The sequence below is a fragment of the Tachyglossus aculeatus genome, chromosome 17 (genome assembly GCF_015852505.1).
Source record: "Tachyglossus aculeatus isolate mTacAcu1 chromosome 17, mTacAcu1.pri, whole genome shotgun sequence".
NCBI lineage: Eukaryota > Metazoa > Chordata > Mammalia > Monotremata > Tachyglossidae > Tachyglossus > Tachyglossus aculeatus.
The window spans coordinates 51,054,183-51,076,035 of record NC_052082.1 but is presented as its reverse complement, the minus strand read 5'-3'; the positions used below and the strand labels follow the sequence as shown (position 1 = coordinate 51,076,035).

Here is a 21,853-nt window from a genome sequence, read left to right as displayed (position 1 = left end):
AAAAATGGGAGGGTTTTTTTTTTAAATTTTTTTCTGATTTGGTTGTGAACTTTTAAGTCTCTTTCTTAATAAGCCAGCAGCTGAGCTTCAGCACCAGATCTAGGCCTCACTGACTCTTCCTCCTTGGTTGCTAGCTGCTCTGTTGTAAGCAGAATTTCACCTTGCCTCCTACCAGGGAGAACTTGCCAGAATTCCAGTATCCTTAGCTTTAAGGCCTCTAAAGGGCCTCCAGAACATCTCCAAGGAGGCACTCACACCTGTTCACCTACCATAGTCCAGGCTCTGAAAAATGCACGTTGACTGGTGCCTTGGTTTTAATTTGTTAAAATAAACTGGGTGGTTTGGGAGACTGTTATTAATTTATTTTTCACTATAGTCACTTGAATTAGCTAATAGAAAAGGACCACGTTATAGAATAAAGTATAAGTTCCTCGTGAGCAGGGACATTGTCACTTGCTTGGTCACTGCTTCCCAACCACTTGGTATAGTGTATTATACTCAGTGTGGGCTCAGTGAGCAATCCTAATGAACGGAGAGATTTCAAAATCAGATGAATTTTGAGATTTTTATTAGGAGTGCATGGGAAGAACCTATTTCAAGTATTAGGGTCGTGCAGAACATATAAAATGTTAATGAGGTGTTTGAATTGAATATAAGGAAATGTGACTAGGGAGCAACAGATGGAAAGAACTAGTTTATCAGAATGGAGGGCAGCACAATGGCATGTTTGAGGCACTGTTGGGTAGGGACTGTCTCTATATGTTGCCAACTTGTACTTCCCAAGCGCTTAGTACAGTGCTGTGCACACAGTAAGTGCTCAATAAATACGATTGATGATGATGATGAAAATCAGAAAGGAAATGGGTAATACTCTGCAAGTGTTTGTATGTGACAAATCTCTAGCAATGGTGAGGAAAATGCCACCTTCCTTTCATAATACTTGGATGATTTATAAATGAAAATGTTCCCTATTTTGATTAGCTTTTACTTTGTAGTTTTCGTTATACTAGGTAAATTATTGGGCTTTTTCTTTTAGTTTTTAATAAAATTAGCAATTAGATGTCATGTTTCTTACAAAACATTTTAAGAGAGTAATCTCTTAAAATAAAAATTTTGACATTTATTTACACAGTGCTTCAGAGGCCCAGTTCTCTATAAGGAAAAAGAAGATGGAAGTAGCATGTTAAAAATGAGCAATACTTCATGAAACTGACTGGTTTTTAATACTGGCTCCTCAATTTATATTTAAAGGAAAATTAGGAAAAAGTGTGGTCTCAGCGAAGACATAAGTCTTATTACTACCTGATGATGATGATGGTATTTGTTAAGCGCTTACTATGTGCAAAGCACTGTTCTAAGCGCTGGGGGGGATATAAGGTGATCAAGTTGTCCCACTTGGGGCTCACAGTCTTCATTCCCATTTTACAGATAAGGGACCTGAGGCTCTGAGAAGTTAAGTGACTTGCCCAAGGTCACACAGCAGACATGTGGTGGAGTCGGGATTTGAACCCAGGACCTCTGACTCCAAAGCCCGTGTTCTTACTTGAACTATTCCTTGTCAACATATATTAAGGGATGAAAATGAAAAATTTATAATTGTTTAAAAAAGCTCCTCTTAATTTAATTAGTAACTATTACCTGTTTATTTTAATTAGTCAAATCAAGCATGCAGAGGGGAAGAACTTAGGAGAATTTCAAACCCAGAGGAAAAGGAAACAGTTTTCAGATTATGTTTTTGCAAGGTAGCATCATTTTGCGCCTAGGTTGTTCATAATCATTCATACAACAATATTTTTGTGTCATCTCCAGAAAAAAGCAGAAGAAGCCCATAAAATTTTTGAAGGTCTTGGCCCAAAGGTTGAACTGGTAAGCAAAAACTTGTGTTTTCCTCTGTAGCCTATGTTTGTTTTTTTTTAAAAAAAAACACAAACAAACCATTATAACTACTACTATTATTATTATTTTAAATTTTAGGACTGGCATTCTTAAAATGAAATGGTGTAATTTCAATTTGGTGTTGTTGATAAAACTTTTGGTTTAACATTGTTGATAAAATATAAGACTACTTTTCTGACCTTCAGCCACAGGCCAAAACACAATCCTCAATATAGACACATTTTTGCGTGATCAACTTTACTACAGGGATCTTTCACTTGGCCAAGAAAAGAAGCAAGGGTGGAGAGTAGTAGAGTTGGGGGAGAATAAAAGTAGCCTTGCCTTGTTCCCCATTCCTTTTGTACTCTCTATTGTATTATTGGAGAAAAGTTAATTAGCGCTCCTCTCACTTTCACTACTTCTGTGGAACTTAAAATGCCCAGATTTAGATAACTAGATGAATTGATTTACAAAACTTACTTGAAAAATTGGACTTGATTTAAAAATAAAATTTAGGACCACTATGCTCTAGATTGTAATTTATTATGGAACATATTAATATCTTTTAGTTGGTAGTTTAAAGTATGCTCCCTATGTGTGATCGTGACATGTGCAGAATATAAAAGAACCATATTTCTAATTCCCCTTATAGCCACTTTACAACCAGCCATCGGATACCAAAGTGTACCATGAAAACATCAAGACGTAAGTATTCAGTATTTCCAGAGTTTAATTGATTGAAACCATGCTTAAATGGAATGTATTTTATAAAGAGCTATTTTTTAGCTAACCATTGTGTATTACAGTAAACTAGTAGAGGTCCATCTGAGATTCATTCACCAAGTTCTCATTATGTAATACGTGATATTTCTGCCTGGGGGTTGGGGAAACCACTTTGTGTTTCCCAGGAAAAAAAAAAAAGGATTTAGTGGCATAAAATGGCTGGTTATATAATCTGCTAGGAGGAAGGTGGATACTTGACATTGAAATGGCTTACTTTGAGGCTTGAATTTTTTGCCTCCTGTTTTGTTTTTTTTTCAGTGGAGCACCTGCAAGGCGCATGATGAAGTAAGATAATGAAGCTTTTTCATTTAAGACTAGTGATGACACCGTCCCCCACCAAGCCACATCTGCCATTGCAAAGTAGAAGTGCCTCGGAACATTTTGTCATTATTCAAAATCCCATTCTAGGGAAATCCCCTCCATGACTCTTGCTCAGAACGGTATTTGTAGACTTTTCCACCATTTAACGTCCTGGTGCCTTGGAAGCGCTAATTTACCTCATGCGGGTCTGGAGAGTATCTTACCCTGATTCACTTCAGGAATAGACCCTTTAGGACTATCAGGTTTTTTGGGCAGGGGCTAGGGGAGGAGTGGGAAACAACCTTTGCTTATTTACGTGAAAGCAAAGCTTTAACTTGTGGATTGAATTACAATGAAGTAAAACAAGAATAGGAACTTTGGGATCGTTAACCTGTGAATATTGTAAAAGACACTCAGGTGATTTATTTCTGAATTAGGGGCTATATGTTCTATTATTTCCAACGAATGTTCTATAAAAACATTTTGAGAAATGATCCAAGGGCGTATCTTGTTCTTCGTAATATTGATATCACTGAGTACATGGAAATGTGAATGGTTTTCACTGGCACCCTTTTATAAAATAAATGGGTCACAACAAAAAGACTGTCCCCATTTTGCTGAGTTGTGCCATGGGAAGTTAGCTTAATAACAAAGCTTCTTTGTAGTAAAATTCATCTTTTGAATTTTATTGAAACTAATTAGAATTCAAAGCAAATAAGTTAGATTAGGGCTGGACCTAGTTAGTTATCAAAAGATAAGATGGCCAAATAGAATTGAGTTTAGCTATTTGTACTGTCCACTCTCTATCCTACCCCCTTTTCTTCAGTTGGGACTACCCCTTGTTTTTTTCTTAGCTTTCTTTTTCTCCCCATCTTCCTCCTCTTACTCCCCTCCCACAGTTATTCAGTCTAGATCCTTTAGTTGTTCTGGTGATATGATTTCAACTATGTTCTGTTAGAAGAATTATGGCCTAGTGGATAGCGCATGGGCCTGAGGGTCACTAAACGTCTCTGGGCCTCAGTTATGGGGATTAAAATGGGGATTAAGACTGGGAGCTCCATGTGAGACATAGACTGTGTCCCACCTGATTAGCTTGTATCTACCCAAGTGCTTAGTACAGCACCTGGCACATAGTAAGCACTTAAGAAATACCATAAAAAAGCTAATCATATTTGATAACACTTTCTTCAGAGCTTTCCCTTTCATAATTGAAGCAGCTCAGTAAAATAATGTGTGAAACATTTTGTATTTACATTATTGTGAGGTTAGGTTTGCTTATCATAAATACATAAAACTCAAGAGGAAGTTAAAGGCAAAATTATAACCTAATGTAATGGATTATGGTACCATTTGATACATTTGTTTTGTGTAGTGATTTTGTGAGCCTCATGATATTTGATTCGTATGGAAGAGAGCAAAGACATTTTCCACAAAGTCCTACCTATAGAGGAGTGTGCAGCCCCGTGAGCCTGAAAAAACAGGTACTTAGAAAAGGGAGAGAGAGAGTGAGGTGCTGGTTATTAAAGAAAGAATTGTTTTCCTCAAGGCTCCCAATGTTCAAAACACACAAAAAATAGACCATAGTAGCCTTTCCTTAAGCCAGATGGATTCATTTGAAAAATGGGAATAATTCTTAATTTTAAGGATCAGATTAGGTGTTGTTTGTGTCAGTAAGAAACTAAACTAGCCTTGGATTTGAAGACAAAAGTTAATCCAATATAGTATCTGGGAAATTATACTGACTTTACGCAAAGATTGGAAGATTGATTTGTCTTCAAAATTATTTACTTCCGGCTAAGATGTGTGCAAGCATTTATTAAACTGTTGGTGTCCACTTAATGTAGTCCAGTCTAGTAGGTTTTTGGAAAGAAAATAAAATCATTAAGATACTGTTCTAACCTACAAAGGACTGCAATTCCAGGACAGAGACAAAGATATAAGAAAACGTAGAAATTTGAAGTCAATTCTCGTCGCTGTGAGAACAGTTTTAAGCATGGGGAGAATTGAGCTCCATTTGCATAAATGGTTCCTTATATAAAATAATTGAAACATATTCATTCATTCAGTCATATTTATTGGGCGCTTACTGTGTGTAGAGCACTGTACTAAGCTCTTGGAAAGTACAATTTTTAATGTCAGCAAGAACTAGCTGCTGTTACAGAGGCATCATGGCCTAGTGAATGAAGTGTGGGCGAGGGAGTCAGAAGGACCTGGATTCTAATCTCTTCTCATCCACTTGTCTTCTGGGTGACCCTGAGCAAGTCACTTAACTTCACTGTGCCTGTTACCTCATCTGTAAAATGGGGTTTAAGACTGTGAGCCCCCTGTGGTTCGTGGACTGTGTCCATCCTGGTTAGCATGTATCTACTCCAGTGCTTAGTAAAGTCCCTGACACAGAGTAAGGTCTTACCAAATACCATTTAAATAAACAAATAAATAAAAGCCCCACAGACAGCCAGGGTCTCAGCTTGCTTGAGCATGTGAAAATTTTTTGTACAAGGTCCCATCAGGCCCTTTCCAATGCTCTGAAAATATGAGAATTCATCTCTGATCTCTTGTTTGTGCCTCTGACTGGAGGCATCACTTTTATTTCTTTAGTTGTATATAAGTAAATAATTGCACAGAATTCTAATATGTTATTTTAACTTGCTTTGCATCTGCTTTTAATCCATAAAACTTAACATAAGGTAGTAAATATTCTTTAAAATTACTTTTTAGGGCCTGTTTAAGAACTATTTAAGAATGCTTGACCAGGGAATCCTTCAGTTCAGTCACATTTATTGAGCGCATACTGTGTGCAGAGCAGAATTGTGTGCAGACTCGAAGACTAATGGAGAAAGCTTGAGGGAGTACTTCAACATAGAACAATTTATTAATTCCAACTTCACGGGCCCCATGATAAACACACAGAGAAGCAAAGCATTTAAGTCCACTTACTCCCAACATAAAATAAGGTGCCATAAAGGGCAAATTTGTTTGGGAACTGTACGTATCTTATGCTTTCCCCCAGCTTACACTCATTCCTTGTTCCTTGTCACTTCTCTTCTCCCCAGCCGCCGTCTAAATCTCAGTTCAAATCCCGCCTCCTTCAGGAAGCCTTCCCCAAATAATTCCACTCATAACCCAAAAGACCATATTGTCCATGACCTACTCCATTCTGTCAGCTCATCTATATAATTCATGATTTTATTTGTCTCTGCCTAGTCTCTAATGGATGGTAAACTAATTGGATGCAGGAACTCTGTTCTTTAATTTGTATTTTAAGTGCCTAGTATATACAGTGTTATGCCTTCTAAAATTTTCAAAAATGCCATTTCTGGGTTGTTCTAGGTCAGTATTTTGTCTCCTTCAGGGGCAACGAGATTCTTGGAGGAGACGTATGGTATTTCCTCTAGGTACTCAGTCAGTGTTTGTTGATTCACAGAACAAATGAATACATTTGTAATTTTGTGTGAGCATTTTGCCATTTATAAACTCTTCGAGGGAAAAGAATGTAATTTTATTTTAAACACTATTTCTTTAATGACAACTTCATTCCCTGATAAATGCCAATTAGTGTGAGTTGATTGTAAATTTAATTCATAAAATTATTCTCAACCATGACATATAGTTGATTGTGTATTTTTGGAAGTAGTTGTCCAGGGAATGAGTGTCTCTGCCTGACCTTTAGTCTAACCAGAGAGCAGGTGGGCAATTGGGAGAGTGATAAAGGGTGGGATCAGGAGAGGTGGCGGCGGGTGGAAACTGCTTCCCAGTGTCCTAGAAAAATGGTGTGTTCAAAGGCCGATGACTGGGTGGCTACCTGCTTTCTCCCACTACGTTCAGGTGATATTTCAAGAGGCATCAATCACTTCTGGATAAGCTTCCTAGACCTTCAGATATTGCATTCCCAATTTTTTGGAGAAAATTTTGTAATTTTTTTTTTCTGCATTGGCCTATATTAGCTGAACAAGATGGAAAAATGCATTATGAGTATTTGGATTGATTGTGATTCTCTTCACCTGAAGGCAAGAGCCAGTTTCAGTATATAGTAATAATTGTGGTATTTGTTAAGCGCCTACTATGTGTCAAGCACTGTTCTAAGCGCTGGGAAATGTACAAGATAGGTCAAATATATTGTACCCCCAGAGCATACTTTCAACTCTTATATTCTCTGTATATCTTCTAGTTACTTGGATGCAGTTTACTTGTTTTGGATAATGAAGAATTTTAGACCATTCCACGAATCAGACATGCTGGGTCTATTTCAGAGGCCCCCACAAAAAATTTAGAATTGTACTTTTATGTGTACTCATTAATAATTGGTTCCCAGTATCCATAAGTTGTATGATGAATAAATCATGAATGAATCATGATTAAAATAGTTGTTTTCTCATTTTCATGAAACCATATTTTCTCTCCTAGAAACCAGGTGATGAGGAAAAAGCTCATTTTATTTTTTAAAAGAAGGAATCATGCAAGAAAACAAAGGGTGAGATCTTGCCCCTTCTGATTTAATGTCTATGACAGTTGTTTAAAGACTCTTCTTTATAATCGTGTAGCCATCCATTTACAAAAATGCCTTTCCTGTTTCCCAGAAATAGCTAAAGGGTATGGAGTGAGGGTCTTGTTATTTGTGCACTGCTTGTCAAGGGTACTTAAAAAAAAAAAAGAATTGACTTTAAGGAATCTAGAGAGCAAATGGCAGCATGAAATGAATTCATTTCCTAGATTGAAAAGTATTACAAACCCAAGAAGTAAGAAATATTCTTGTTAAACATTCCCCCCCCACCTCTCTCTCTCTGTCTCTGTCTCTCTCTCTCTCTCACACTTTTTGTGGCTTAACCTTCAATCTGATAATAGATTTTTGCATTTCTATTTCAATGTACTTTTTGTGAAGAGACATTCTTCCCAACTCCATGCATGTAGTGGAACCCCTTTAGAGCGAGAGGTCTTTGGAGAGTGAGCCCAACTAGTTATAGCCCATTGCCCCATCCCTTTCTGTAGGAATTGCTTCTCTGGTCCTAATTCTGCCGTAACTAGTTTTGTTTATTAACTAAATGTGTTAAACCAGTTAAGAGCATCGCTTTTAGGAAATTTATCAGTAAATATTTCCCTCTCACTTAAGAATTTAGTTTGAGGGAGATAGTGCTCCTCTGTACTTCAAAAGGAGGTGATTACTTTATCATCATTGAATTCTTAACCTGTTGATAAAACCAAAAATCTAACTAGAGCTTCGCCTGTTAGGTAAGGTTTTCCAGAATACCAGGAGAGCCAGATTCGGTTAGTTGAGGTTATTGTTGTTCACTATTTGATTTCTCTTTTGGATATTCAACAGGAACAAAAAATCTGCCAGCGGTATGATCAGCTCATGGAGGCGTGGGAGAAAAAAGTGGACAGAATAGAAAATAATCCTCGCAGGAAAGCTAAGGAGAGTAAAACAAGAGAATACTATGAGAAACAATTTCCAGAAATTAGAAAGCAAAGGGAACAACAAGAACGATTTCAAAGGTAGTGTATATTGGTTTAAGTGAAATAGTCTTCATTAGATTATAACTAAATAATGTTACTTTTATCATTAATGTAAAGAAAATACATCCCAACCATAGTGCATACATTTGGAATCCTAAATTGGAAATCAGTGAGAGTTTTTTTTTTTTAAACAGGACATATGTTTTTGTTTCAAAGTGTTTACCTTTCATTTTTTATTTAACTTTCAGGTTAAATCTAAATTTAGAGTGAGTGCTTTTTAATTGTGTTTTCTAATTCTTGAAAGGGCATCCGTTTAGGAATAAGAATGAATAGGCATGAAATTGCGGAGTTCAGCATTTATACCTACCACCTAACAATGGACATGGATGGTACCTAGAAGGTACCTCAGCAGTCCCTGTTGATTAGCAACCATCTCGTTTAGAAAGAAATATGTTTTCTCTCATTAGGCTGGTTGCTTTTACCTTTTCAAAAAGGAAGGATTATTTGGTAAGAAGTTAGGCATTCTTAAGTTTCTCTTCATTAGCCCCTTTAAGATAGAATGATAAGAATTCATTCCATCCAACTTTTGCTTCTAAATTTAAATATAAAATTTGCCTATTTTTTCGGCTTGCTCGGCTTCTGTTAACTGAAAGGCAAACCAGAGGCTCCCCTCTGAAGCTTAGATGGCACCAGCAACTTTATGAAAGCAATTATTTCCCAGAAAATTCTTAAGAAAATCAGTCCTGTGAACTGAAGTTCATTTATTCATTCAGTCATATTTATTGAGCGCTTACTGTTGAACATGCAGTGTTAAAACAGTCTGATCAGTATTTAAATAGTTAATTTCCAAGGTGACAACAGTGTCCTTCGTAGAGCAGTCACTCAGTGAGACTTAAAGGATTTCAATGTAGGCAGCTAGTTTTGTGGTTGTTAATAATTACCCTCTAAGAAGTTATTTAATTGAAGTGAAATCTCCAGTATTAACATGGTTTTTAATTTCTCGTTGCATCTAGGGTTGGGCAGCGAGGGGCTGGTCTTTCGGCAACTATTGCTAGAAGTGAACATGAAATTTCTGAAATTATTGATGGACTCTCTGAACAGGAGGTGAGCACTTTGGTATATTCTTAAAAGCTCTGCTATGAGAAGCAGTATAGTCTAGTGGATAGAGTACAAGCTTGGAAATCAGAAGGACCTGGGTTCTAGTCTAGTTTGTGTCATTCCAAGATATTTATATTTTCTTGATTTGTGAGTTTTTCTCCAGTTGTAATAGATAGAAATTGTGACCGTAGGAATAACCGTGTATTTTGAAAATAAAAGGTGATTGGATGGATGTGACTAAATTTTTCTGAAATAAGGTTAAAGTCTTTGATATTCTTCAAGTTATCACTAGAACATGCCTTAAGGAGTATAGTATCATTTTCAATGTAAAATGTCCTATGCTTTTATATTTACAGTTTTCCATTCATGAGTCTCACTCAGAACATCCCAGTTCTTTGGCAATGATACTGTTGAATTTTTATGGTGGTATTATATTGAGAAAAAGTTTAAAGCTTGCCTTGGGTAAACACTTCCCTTCACCTCTCTTTGAATTATTTTTACTTATTTGATAGTGATTAAAGTTCATTTCAGTTTAGCTTAGATAATAGAGGATCTGTTTAGGCTGGCACGGAAAATTCTGGTCAACTAACAGCTGGTGCCATTTAGGTGAAAAGGATTTACAAGATAACACTGAAAATTGAGTACTATATGTACACAGAAATATATTTCAAACTCCTTCATTGTTGGTATACATTTACATTGCTATCTCGTTGAATAATTCTATTATATTTCCATAACTTTTATAATATATTTACATCATTTTGGTTACATTTTTGGATCTTGGTTACACATTTAATACATTTTTTGTGTTTTCCTATGGGAAACAATACTTTGTTTAACTCTTTTTCTCTTAACACTATTTTCTTGGAGCCAAGTAAAAGTGGTAACCGGGGTATAACAGTATGTGAATCCTTTTATCTCAAAGGAAATTTAGTCAGTAGTCAGTTCTGCCATAATTCCTACTTTAATTATGCATTCTGAGTAGAATGCATTCTGTTGTCTTTCCTATTTAAATTGTGAGCCCTATGTGAAACAAGGGACTGTGTCCAACCTAATAAGCTCATATCTACCCCAGTGCTTAGAACAGTGCTTGAGTGTAGTAAGCACTTAATACGATAATAATAATAATGATAATAATAACACTTTTGGTAAATTGGGGCACATTCTTCTGACAACTCGCATTTGTCTGGATGAAACCTGATACTTGTTGAGGAAGCAGCTGTGCCCATACTGTAGTACAGATCCAGGCATAATAACTTGATTTCTTCCTAATGTGAGTTTTTCCAAGAATGCAACTCCTCCATTAAAGGAGAACTGACCAGTACCGGCTTTTTGTTCTACTTCATAGTCACTATTTTAGCTTTGAGTGGTCATTTTTTTTAAGGTGAACGTAACTTTTATTTGGAAATGACGTTAAGAAACATTATTTTGGTACAGATCAAGTGACTGCCACTGTGAAACTATTACAAATCTGTAATGATTATTGTTCTAAATGTGGCTTTTTTCTGTGAGCAGAACAATGAAAAACAAATGCGCCAGCTCTCTGTCATTCCACCTATGATGTTTGATGCAGAACAGAGACGGGTGAAGTTTATTAACATGAATGGTCTAATGGAGGATCCCATGAAGGTTTATAAAGACAGGCAGTTCATGAATGTCTGGACTGACCATGAGAAGGAGATTTTTAAGGAAAAGTAATGTTGTTTTTTTTCTTAAATAATGAAAATCAAAATTCCATCAGTACTCATGTAACGTAATATTCAGTGCTTTGCACAGAGTAAGCGCTTAACAAATACCATCATTATTATTGTCTACTCCTCATAGTCCCTGAACATTTATTGAGAATCTACTGCTGTTTTGTTCCATATAAACTATAATTATTGCTCTACTTGGCTGCATGGGGATGCGTAGGTTTAGAAGTGACCCTCTATGGAACATGAGATTGAAAAATCAGATTTCTCACCAAAATAATCTGTAGCACTGGAAACTGCTAAAATACAAGAGTAAATTATTCCCTCATTCTCTTGTATTCTACCTCTCATACGGCAGGTAGATTTTTGAGCGTGTAACATTTAGTCAAATCATCTTTGCAGTTTTGCTGCAAAAATGAGTTAACATGGATCATGTAGAAATTGCAAATAACCAGATAATCATTCCCTAAGAAATTTTTCACGTTACATTTTGATTTATTTTTATTTTAAACTATCTCATTGTTCAGTCAGAAATATAACCAGTTATCATCTCTCTCTTTTGGAAATAGGTTTGTCCAACACCCCAAAAATTTTGGTTTAATTGCTTCCTACTTAGAAAGAAAGGTAAGAAAAATTTTGAAATGAACTTTCATTTAAGGGAAGTTTTGTTTCTGTGATAACACTGTTCACATGGTGAATAGGTAAATAATTAGATTAAACTGTAGATATATTTCTCGCTGAAAGCCTGCATTTCAGTAAATGTCTCAAGTGATCCTTAAAATGTAAGAGACTCCTATGATGCTCAAATGAAAACGGTTGGAATGTAGAGCTTAACAACGATAAATTTAAACAGTAATAAAGCAAACCTACTTGGATTAGGAAACAAAATTTATCTTCTTTGACTCCTCCAGGTTTTTCCCCTTCCCCAGTCGTTTAAAATGTTGCAGTTATTTCACAGAAACTATGTGATCAGCCAAATATTGTTCACTCTGGAAGAAATATGAGGATAGGCAGACTATATTTACTCTCCATAATTGGTGTCTTATTCACCTTCTGTCCCCATCTTCTTCATTGGGTAGGGGAAATAAGAAAAGTACAGTGCCAGTTAGCATTCATTCTTTCTTGGGATTCTGTGATAGCCTAAAATGAGGCCCTTTATTTGCATAAACAAAAACCAGTGCAAAACAGATGATATGCAAGCTCCACTAGCAAATGTAAATGGCACTGCATTATGTATGAGTTGTAAAAATGAAACTCTTTGAGGAAATTTGTAGATGAAATGGCATGGTCTGTTTTTCCACCTTGTAATAAGGGGTTGCAAGTAGGGCTTAAAGATTTGAAGTATTGGCAGAGATAAGAAAACAGTCCAAATAAACAGTGGTGAGAGATAATGATCTTGTGGGTCAGTTCATGTATCCTATTTTTTTTCTAGTTTAGATTACAGCTTTCAGAGAATCAATCAATCAGTCGTATTTATTGAGCGCTTACTGTGTGCAGAGCACTGTACTAAGCGCTTGGGAAGTACAAGTCGGCAACACATAGAGACAGTCCCTACCCAACAGCGGGCTCACAGCCTAGAAGGGGGAGACAGAGAAGTAGAAGTATAAGATGTTGTGAATAGATTGGAAAAGGCTAGACTTAATATCTTGTATTATAAACTCTGCTGTTGGCCCAGTGGCAACAGCACTGCTCTGGGAATTAGGATTCTTGGGCTCTAGTCCTGGTTTCCTCTTACGGCAGAGGTCAGTCAGTCAACAGTGGTATTTATGTAGCACTGTACAGAGCCCTTGGGGGAGTACAGAAGCAGCATGGGATAGTGGAAAGAACATGGGCCCGGGAAGGAGAGAACATGGGTTCTAATCCTGCCTCCCACCACCTACTTGCAGTATGACCTTGGGCAAATTAATTAACTTGTCTTTGCCAGTTTCCTCATTGGTACAATGGAAACTAAATTCCATTCCCTCCTAGTCAGTGAGCCCCATTTGAGGTAGGAACTGTGTCTACCCTGATTATCGTTTATCTACCTCAGTGCTTACTAGAGGGTTTTTAAAAAATGATATATGTTAACCGCTTATTACATATCAGGCACCGTACTAAACCCTGGGGTAGATACAAGCTTATCAGGTTAGCCACAGTCTGTGTCTTTCATGGGGCTCACAGTTTTAATCCCCATTTTACAGGTGAGGCACAGACAAATGAAGTGACTTGCCCAAGGTGTCAGAGCAGTTGAGATTAGAACCCAGGTCTTTAGACTCCCAGGCTTGAGCTCTTTCCACTAGGCCACGCTGCTTCCCTGTTCCTCTGCTTCCTTGAATGAAAATTTTGGGGTGTAAATCTGACCCAAATTCTTTCCCAAGTGAGCATGAAAGACAGGAAAGAGAGAATGGGGCTGCACGTGTAACTAGGATTATACTCTGTTCCCTCCTGGTTCTCTGTCTTCCAGTCTAAGAACTCATCTGTCTTTCCTTAGTTGAGCTGCAATGTTCCTGGGGTCTACTTGACAGTAAAGCAGTAGCCAAAGTCTACTAAAACCTTTTCTGGAAATGTGGTCTGAATTTATCTAATGCCATTATTCTTAGTTGTATATGATGCAGTAACCTTCTTTTGACTCCCAAGGACTGAGTGATTTGATCTGTCTTACAGAATGTTCCAGATTGTGTCTTGTATTACTATTTGACCAAGAAAAATGAGAACTATAAAGCCCTTGTAAGAAGGAATTATGGAAAACGGAGAGGAAGAAACCAGGTATGGTGCCACCTTTGTTTCAGAGGGATTTTTAATTGGTGGATATGTAAAGATGAAAAATGCCACCTGGACAATTGTACTCGGCACTGAGGAAAACTTTGGGAGTAGTACGTCATTTGGACTTTAACGTGTTTAAAAATTAAATTATTAAGGGCTTTTAGATTTGTCTTATTTTGTAAGAGTATTTGGGAGTTTTGGGAGTATTGTACTCTCCCAAGTGCTTAGGGCACTTAGAATATGAAAATCATTAAAATACGTATTGGAACATAGCCCTTGATTATCTTGTACATTGGGTGTTGTCAACTAATTGTTTTACTTTGTGCCTTCATTTCTTTTTCAGCAACAAATTACCCGCCCCTCACAAGAAGAAAAAATAGAAGAAAAAGTGGAAGATGATAAAACAGAAAAAACAGAAAAGAAAGAAGAGGAAAAGAAAGATGAAGAAGAAAAGGACGAGAAAGAGGAATCAAAGTGAGTCATATTCATGAGAGAGTTTTTAGTCTCAATTTTTAAGAAAAGAGTGCTGATCTTTTAGTTGGATGAAATGGTATACTAAAAAGAAGCAATAAGCTTTGATAAGCAAGCTGTTGGTTTAACCATCATTTTTATTGATTTGGTACTAATCATTGTTGGATAAATTTGCAGTTGCCTATGCACAAAGTCAGTTTCACTTTTACATGGGTCTTACATGTAAAATAACTGCATGCACTTCTCAGTGTCCCGCACCTCTGCCTGCTTATTCACTTGTTTCACCCACTGCCCCATTGAAAGACAGACATCAGAGTGCGAGTGGTGCAGCTATTTCTTGAAATCTTCATGATTTCAAGAAAGGCTCATCCATCATTTCAATGGACGATTCCATCCATCCTTTTGAACAGACAAGGGAAGGAGATGCCGCTCTTGAACTGTAATGGTTGGAGATCTATGTGGCTGGAGGTCCAGCTTTTGATTGCTCCATTCCAGTGGGCTTGGTCTTCCTGGAAGACCTTACCATGGAGAAGCTTTGGGCTGCAAGATGGTAGCTCCATCCTCTGCCCAACCCACTCCAGTCGTCATCATTTTACAGTTTTGCACGTCTGTTTATCTTGGCATGACGCACCCTCCTCACTCGTTCTCTGCAGAGAAAATGCCAAAGAAAAAGACAAGGCCGAAGTGGCAGCAGAGGAAACTGAGGAAAGGGAGCAGGCCACACCCCGAGGACGAAAAACCGCCAACAGTCAAGGGCGCCGGAAGGGCCGGATAACCAGGTCGATGACGAATGAAGCCGCGGCAGCCAGTGCTGCTGCAGCTGCTGCTACTGAAGAGCCACCACCTCCATTGCCACCTCCACCAGAGCCTTGTGAGTAGCATAGTATTTGAAGATTATAAAACTCGAACAATGTCTAGAAACTTGTTATCCTTTTTTTGAACCTCGTTCATATTTATTGAGCACTTACTGGGTGCATAGCAGGGTACTAAGCGCTTGTGAAAGTACAAAGTAATAATCAACAGACACGTTCCCTGCCCACAGCCTCATGACAGACCCTTAAGTTGTATCTACACTGACCCCAAAAAACTTTTTCTTGCACACCCAAAAAAAATAAACTTGTATAGAAAGCATTCTCTAAGCCTAGAATCTCCACTGTGTCTTTAGTAATCGTAGAAAAAGGATCTAACCCACCTTAGTCTTAGATGGATAGAACTGGAAACAGTTTTTCTTGTTCCGGTAGATACTGTACCATTTATTTAACTTTCACTTGGCCTGTTTAAAATAGCCCCAATTTAATAAAACTAGCGAAGTGGCCTCTTTGTGATTTTTCAAGGGCCTATTGACTACTTCATAGACAAAGCAGAGAATAATCAATCAGCAGTTATTATTGAGTGTCTATTGTATATGGAGCACTGTACTAGTTGCTCAGGAGAGTACAACAGAGGTAAAAGATACAAATCCCTGCCCTCGAACATTGTATAATCAAATGGGAAAGGTAAACATACAATTATTTGACAGGAAAAAAAAGACTGGAAATATGACTAAGTGAAAAAAGAAACACCTATTAATTTTAAAACTTCACACAATTTGAGAAATACTTTTCAAACTCTTCAAACGGAGAGTTCTTTGGAATCTTTTCAATGTAGCAATAATAAAATTCAGTCTTCGTTTCAGTCTTAGAAGGCCAGACCCATAGCACTTTGGGTTAAAGGATTTTTGTTGCTTCACTGGTTGAGCTATTATTAATTCAGTCTTTTATATTCATCTCCTTCAGTCTATCACCAACTTTATTAAGTGATGTTTCAGTTCACTGTTGTTCACTTTCTGCCTTCCCTGTGGTTAGATAGTGGCCTGATGTCAGAAAAGAATATTAAATGCTCATGTGGCATTACTTATAGCTGGAAACTAAAAAAGTAACTCCCAAGAACAGTATGTTTGCCAAGATATCTTTTTGTGAAGTTCTACAATTTCTTTAAGATAGTCACCATTTAAAAAAATACTTTAAACTGATGGTGTTGTGTACATTTTCCTCTTCTGAATTCAGATTAAGATTTTCTAGAGTTTGTAGTTTGTATTGAAAGCATTGCTTGGTACCACATTTGCATGTACTTTGTTTTTCTTCATATGGTGCATGGCTGCTGTTGAAAGTTACAGCTTGAATGATGGGAGAGAGAGAGAGAAAGATAGATGTATACCGAATAGGTCTGACATAGGTGTGTGCAAACAGTCTTGTTATTCCAAGAGCTCAATAAAGAAGGAAAGCTTATTTGGACAAGTGATTTAAAAAAAAATTTTTTTTTAATCTTGAAGGTATTTCAAGGGGTTTAAAATGTGCTAGGTTTTCCTTAGTTCTTTTGGGGCTTTTATTTCTTTAAAATGGTCTATCTGAAATAATTTTGGTGAATCAAATCCCTATTCTTTTCGTATTAACTTTTGATGAGCATAAAAGTTGAATAATTGGTTGGGAGTGAGCATGAAAGAGATTGCACTTTGCAATTGGAAGAGTGTAATGCTTTGACTGTGGTTGAGCAACTGACGAATTCACAATTGTAAGCTAAAAAACGTTAAGCGGTCTCTGAATCTTTCCTTGTTCTATCTTAGGTCTTTTGCTTTAAAACCAGAGTTCAGCATATTTGCCAGTTTACCTCTGGCAGCTTGAAATCTTGTCCTGGCACCTAATAGTGCACCAGGTTGTTGAATCACCATTTGTGACATCCTTCTCTGGCCATGCGTGGCTTGAAGCTCTACTTGGAACTAGGCCTCCTGTGTATGTGTCAAGCCAGGTCTTAATTCCTGGATGGCGGAACAGTGGGAAATTGTGTGAAGAAGAATGTCAAAGCACATTGGAAGCTCTGTGTAGCTTGGAGTTTAGTGTTCAGGGACTCCCCTTCCATGTTAAAGGATCCCGCTTCTGTCAGATGGAGTTTCCGGATACCGGGGGCATTGGTATCTCTTTGGGCAAGCATCTCACAGCACTCTGTGTTGCAAGGCCCCAGATTATGCACAAGGTACAGCACCAACTTTACTTTCTGGCCTCCTGTCTAAGGGCTCCACCTAGTACAGTGGCTCCAGAATTAACCAGTGGGCCTCTTACAACAGGCAATGAAGAGAACATCAAAACTTCTCTTGTAAGACCTTCTCTGGAGACGGGTTCTAAAAGGAGGAATCCTGTTTGTCTTTGCTTGATGGGATTTATTCTTCTCATTTCAGCCTCCACTGAACCTGTGGAGACCTCTCGCTGGACAGAAGAAGAAATGGAAGTGGCTAAAAAAGGTAAACGCATTTGATACGTTTTGTGGCAGTTCAAAATTTTAGCCATTGTTAGCATTAGATTGACTCCTGATGTATCCCCAGAAAACATCAAACAAAAACAGTGTAAATAGAAGAAAATTTGGAGGTTCTGGAATTTTTGGTTTTAAAACCAAATGAAGAGGTGCCCAGAAAAACACATGGGTGAAAATAAATATGGATTCTGAGCTGTGCATTCACTTGTTACTTTATTAATGAGCTTGATGGCTATTTGCACTTCTGCAGATTGAAGCTATCGTGGGAACTGAAGTTTATAGTTTTGGAAGACTGAAGATTTTTCTTGTGGGAAGCTAGTTCATTTAGTTATTGTTTTGAGGATTATTTACAAATTGCCAGGATAAGGCTTGAGTTTTCATTACTTGTTGGATTAGATGATTTATGGAATGGTGCCCATCTCAGTTTCTGTCCCTGGTAAGCTATACAAATTTTAAGTAGACATCGATTGCTTTCCTTTACCAAAGTGGGACTGAGAGCATTCTGCTCTCGGATTTTTGATGAGTTCATACTTAATCATTTAAATAACTAAAATAAAATTTTGCTTTTGGGAAATGAGCTTTCATAAACTTTCTAGTGTTTACTCAAGGCACAGCTCCCTGACCACACTATTATGAACCACAAAGTTATTAATACTGGCCCCCCGGGTGATAATTTTCAAAATACCTCTTGAACACCATGGAGTATCTCTTGCAAAACAGACTTTTGCGTAATAGGCAAAGCACTTCATTTTGCAATAAATTTGCAATCATGGCCAGTGATCAGGTAGAATAACCTCATCTGCTATTTCATAAAGTATGTCTTTGTGATTGCAAATGACATCTTGCTGTTATGCCTGGAAGCTTGTGTAAGCCATTTTTAATAGGTAGTGTACACCATGTGTTTACCTAATGAATAACAATTTAAGTATATAGCTTTCACCATAAACTCGGGTGTGGAGGATTTGTACATATACATGTGAAACAAGATAGTTCCCGTCTCTGTTATTTAGGAAGAACCTAGTAACCCTAGAAGATGGTACTGAGAAGAGCTATCAAGATAAGGCGTTATGGGAGTAGTTCAACTTCCCTATGAAGTTAGATGGAAAAAAATGAATTGGAGTCTTCATATTGGAAAAAGAAAAGCCAAGGGAGGGGTCATAATGAAATTTACATAACCCTGAAGGATATGGACAAGTCTAACACTGAATTATTATTCATCAATTCCCACAGTTATGAAAGGAGCAGAGGTTTTAAGCGGATTGTGAGACAGAGCAAAAGCAAAAAAAAAAAAATGGGGGAGCAAAGCACTGCAAATAGCACAGCATAATAACAAAGGGCAGTCTTTCTTTGTGTACACTTTGGTGAGAATTCTGGGACCTTAAATCTGACAATAATTGAAGTCTTTCCTAAAATACAGAGACCAACCACGTACAGGATGGAGGACACTCAGTAAAGCTTGAAGTTAATAGGTTAAAAAGCCCCCAAAACATTTCCAACAGGACTTAGTATTTGCAGTTTGTTACCACAGGAAGTTGTACAACCCCAAACTGAGTCCAGTCAAGAAGCAGCATGGCCTAGCGGTTCTAATCCTGGCTCTCTCCCTCATTGTGGGTCTGTGTCCATCTGTGTGTGTGTTTATGTGTCTCACCTTGGGCAAGTAACTTGTCTGTGCCTGTTTCCTTATCTATAAAATGGGGATTAAATACCTATTCTTCCTGCTTAGACTGTGAGCCCCATGCAGGACAGAGAAGGTGTACAAACTAATTAGCCTGTATCCACCCCACCACTTAGTACGGTGCTTGGCACGTAGTGAGTGCTCAGCAAGGGTCACTTTATTGTTATTATTCTTACAATGCAGAAGTTGTAGAGGTTAAAGTTGGAGCTGATACATTCTACATGCATATCAGGTTGAATGTCAAGAAGCGTAACTGTCAGTGTTCTTCCAAGTATCCTTTGAAGACACCAAGAATGCTGGCTGACCCATTTGTGGCATTTTGTATGTTCTTAACCAAATGGTCATCTGTCGTTTTTTGAACAGGGTTAGTTGAACATGGTCGCAACTGGGCAGCAATTGCCAAAATGGTGGGAACTAAAAGCGAAGCTCAGTGTAAAAACTTTTATTTTAACTACAAAAGGAGACACAATCTAGACAATCTCCTTCAGCAGCACAAGCAGAAAGTAAGTATGCTACAATATTATGAGATTTATTTTAGGACTGCTATTTGCTTTCTGGAGTTAGCCTCTAAAAAGAAAAAAATGTAATGATTTCATTTTAGGAAGTTTGTCTTGCCTCTCATTTTTTTTGCAACTTACAGAAATAGAAACAATTTAATGCAACTTTTTGTATCCACTTTATGAAATATCCTCTAACTTTGTACTCTGTTAAATCATCCATAGTAGTCCTTTCAGCACTCAGAACAGTGTTTAGCACATAGTAAGCGCTGAACAAATACCATCATCATCATATCTTGTAAAATATGTGCATAGAAGTATATTGCAGGGGCTGCCATCTTGCAGAATTCCATGTAAGCGCTTAGTACAGTGCTCTGCACACAGTAAGCGCTCAGTAAATACGATTGATGATGATGTAAGTAGAACTTATATTGTACTATTCACCATGTGCGTCTTTGAGTAGTGAATGTTTTATGTTACTTAAGAACAGAAGAGAGCTAATCAATGTGGTCTTTTCAAGGTAACTTCCAGCACCCAGATTATTTGAATTTATAAATATCAGACTGATTAAGGGTTTAAGCAGTGTTCAAATGACAGGCATTCAGTAAATGTGATTGAGACAATATTTTGAAGGATACAAAGTAGTAAAAAATCTCTTAAGCTCATTCTTTCTTCTTTTAGTCTTCACGAAAGCCCCGTGAAGAGCGGGATGTATCACAATGTGAAAGCGTAGCGTCTACTGTATCTGCCCAAGAAGATGAAGATATTGAAGCCTCTAATGAAGAAGAGAATCCAGAAGATAGTGAAGGTAAGTAGGACTTCAACAGATACGGGTTACTCAGTGTTTGAAGACCCATTTAATTTTTAACAGAAGTAATGGTGACTGGAACCAAATAAATAATCCTACTCAGTTAAACTGTATTACAGCCATAAAATTCTGAATTAGTATATCAGTATCATAAATATCTTAATATTTCATGGAAGATGAATGGGAAAAATGTTTTATGCAGTGGTATTTGAAGTATAGCAGGAATATTGCAGAGATTTGTGAATCTTAATGCAGGTATGTCCCAGACCATTAAAATGGTAAGGCTTCTTTTAAGCACCATAAACTGAATGTATTTGTAGTACTTTCTTCCAGATATCACAAGGTGGAGTTGTCATTGTCATTTGTAAATTTGAGCTGGCAATTTGGCAATGTTCGTCAAATTTTAAATTCATTTGAAGCTAGATCATAATGTGGAAGTGTTCTAATCCGAGTTGTAAAAAGTTATACCAGTTGATATTTTGCATTTAAAAAATAGCTGAGTGAATTCATTTTTCAGGTTTTTCTTAAGGGGGATGAATTTATGTAGACATACTGCATCACATTTGCTAGGTCTTTCTAAGTGTAAACTCTCCTAAATCTGTCTTAGATTGAAAGTTCATTGTTTCATGACAATAATTAAAGGAATATGCATCTCTGCATCTACTGGAACTGTGAGAAGTGACGGCAAAACCAAAACAAAGTTGGAGCTTGAAAGACAAGTTGATTTCTAAAATAATTTAAAGTAGACTATAAAAATTGTACAGGACAGCAAAATTACTGAGGCAGTAAATTTTATAACTTGAAAACAAAACTACAATTAGGCTTTATCCCATTGTTTCCTTTTGACACCCTTGAGCCTTTGAGCTGCAGGGAAGTCTGCCTGTCTCCCTGTCCTACCTTCAGAATAGGTCCAGTGTCCCATCTGTGCAGGAAGTTTTAGCATATTGGTAATGTGTCTGAGAATTTTAATCTGCTGTGGAAAAGGTAAATTTGCATTTGTAGTAAATGGTAAACAGCCTAAGAAAGTGAAAAGCTTAACAGGAAGGAGCAATTTCCATTTTAGAGAATGGTTGTAACTCTCAACTATGTCTGAGTTATTTCTACAGGGTCAAATAATTATTTAATTATAAATGGTTAAAATAAGTAATTTAAACTTTAATGGTAAAATGTCCTCTCA

General features: G+C 37.2%; 1 protein-coding gene across 7 annotated transcripts in view; it reads left to right on the top strand.

The window, feature by feature from the left end:
- Window positions 1-21,853, top strand: part of NCOR1 (nuclear receptor corepressor 1) — a 118,991-nt gene that overhangs the window by 55,234 nt on the left and 41,904 nt on the right. For 5 of the 7 annotated variants that reach the window (XM_038758882.1, XM_038758878.1, XM_038758880.1 and 2 more), the window contains 13 exons: window positions 1,810-1,866; window positions 2,528-2,580; window positions 7,363-7,429; window positions 8,276-8,448; window positions 9,423-9,513; window positions 11,023-11,201; window positions 11,768-11,822; window positions 13,842-13,943; window positions 14,284-14,414; window positions 15,065-15,282; window positions 17,623-17,685; window positions 19,735-19,874; window positions 20,550-20,676. In XM_038758882.1, coding sequence (XP_038614810.1) covers window positions 1,810-1,866; window positions 2,528-2,580; window positions 7,363-7,429; window positions 8,276-8,448; window positions 9,423-9,513; window positions 11,023-11,201; window positions 11,768-11,822; window positions 13,842-13,943; window positions 14,284-14,414; window positions 15,065-15,282; window positions 17,623-17,685; window positions 19,735-19,874; window positions 20,550-20,676 — 1,456 coding nt within the window. Of the gene's footprint in view, window positions 1-1,809; window positions 1,867-2,527; window positions 2,581-2,916; window positions 2,944-7,362; window positions 7,430-8,275; window positions 8,449-9,422; window positions 9,514-11,022; window positions 11,202-11,767; window positions 11,823-13,841; window positions 13,944-14,283; window positions 14,415-15,064; window positions 15,283-17,622; window positions 17,686-19,734; window positions 19,875-20,549; window positions 20,677-21,853 lie in introns of all 7 variants that reach the window. The other 2 variants (XM_038758877.1, XM_038758876.1) reach the window with 1 other exon arrangement.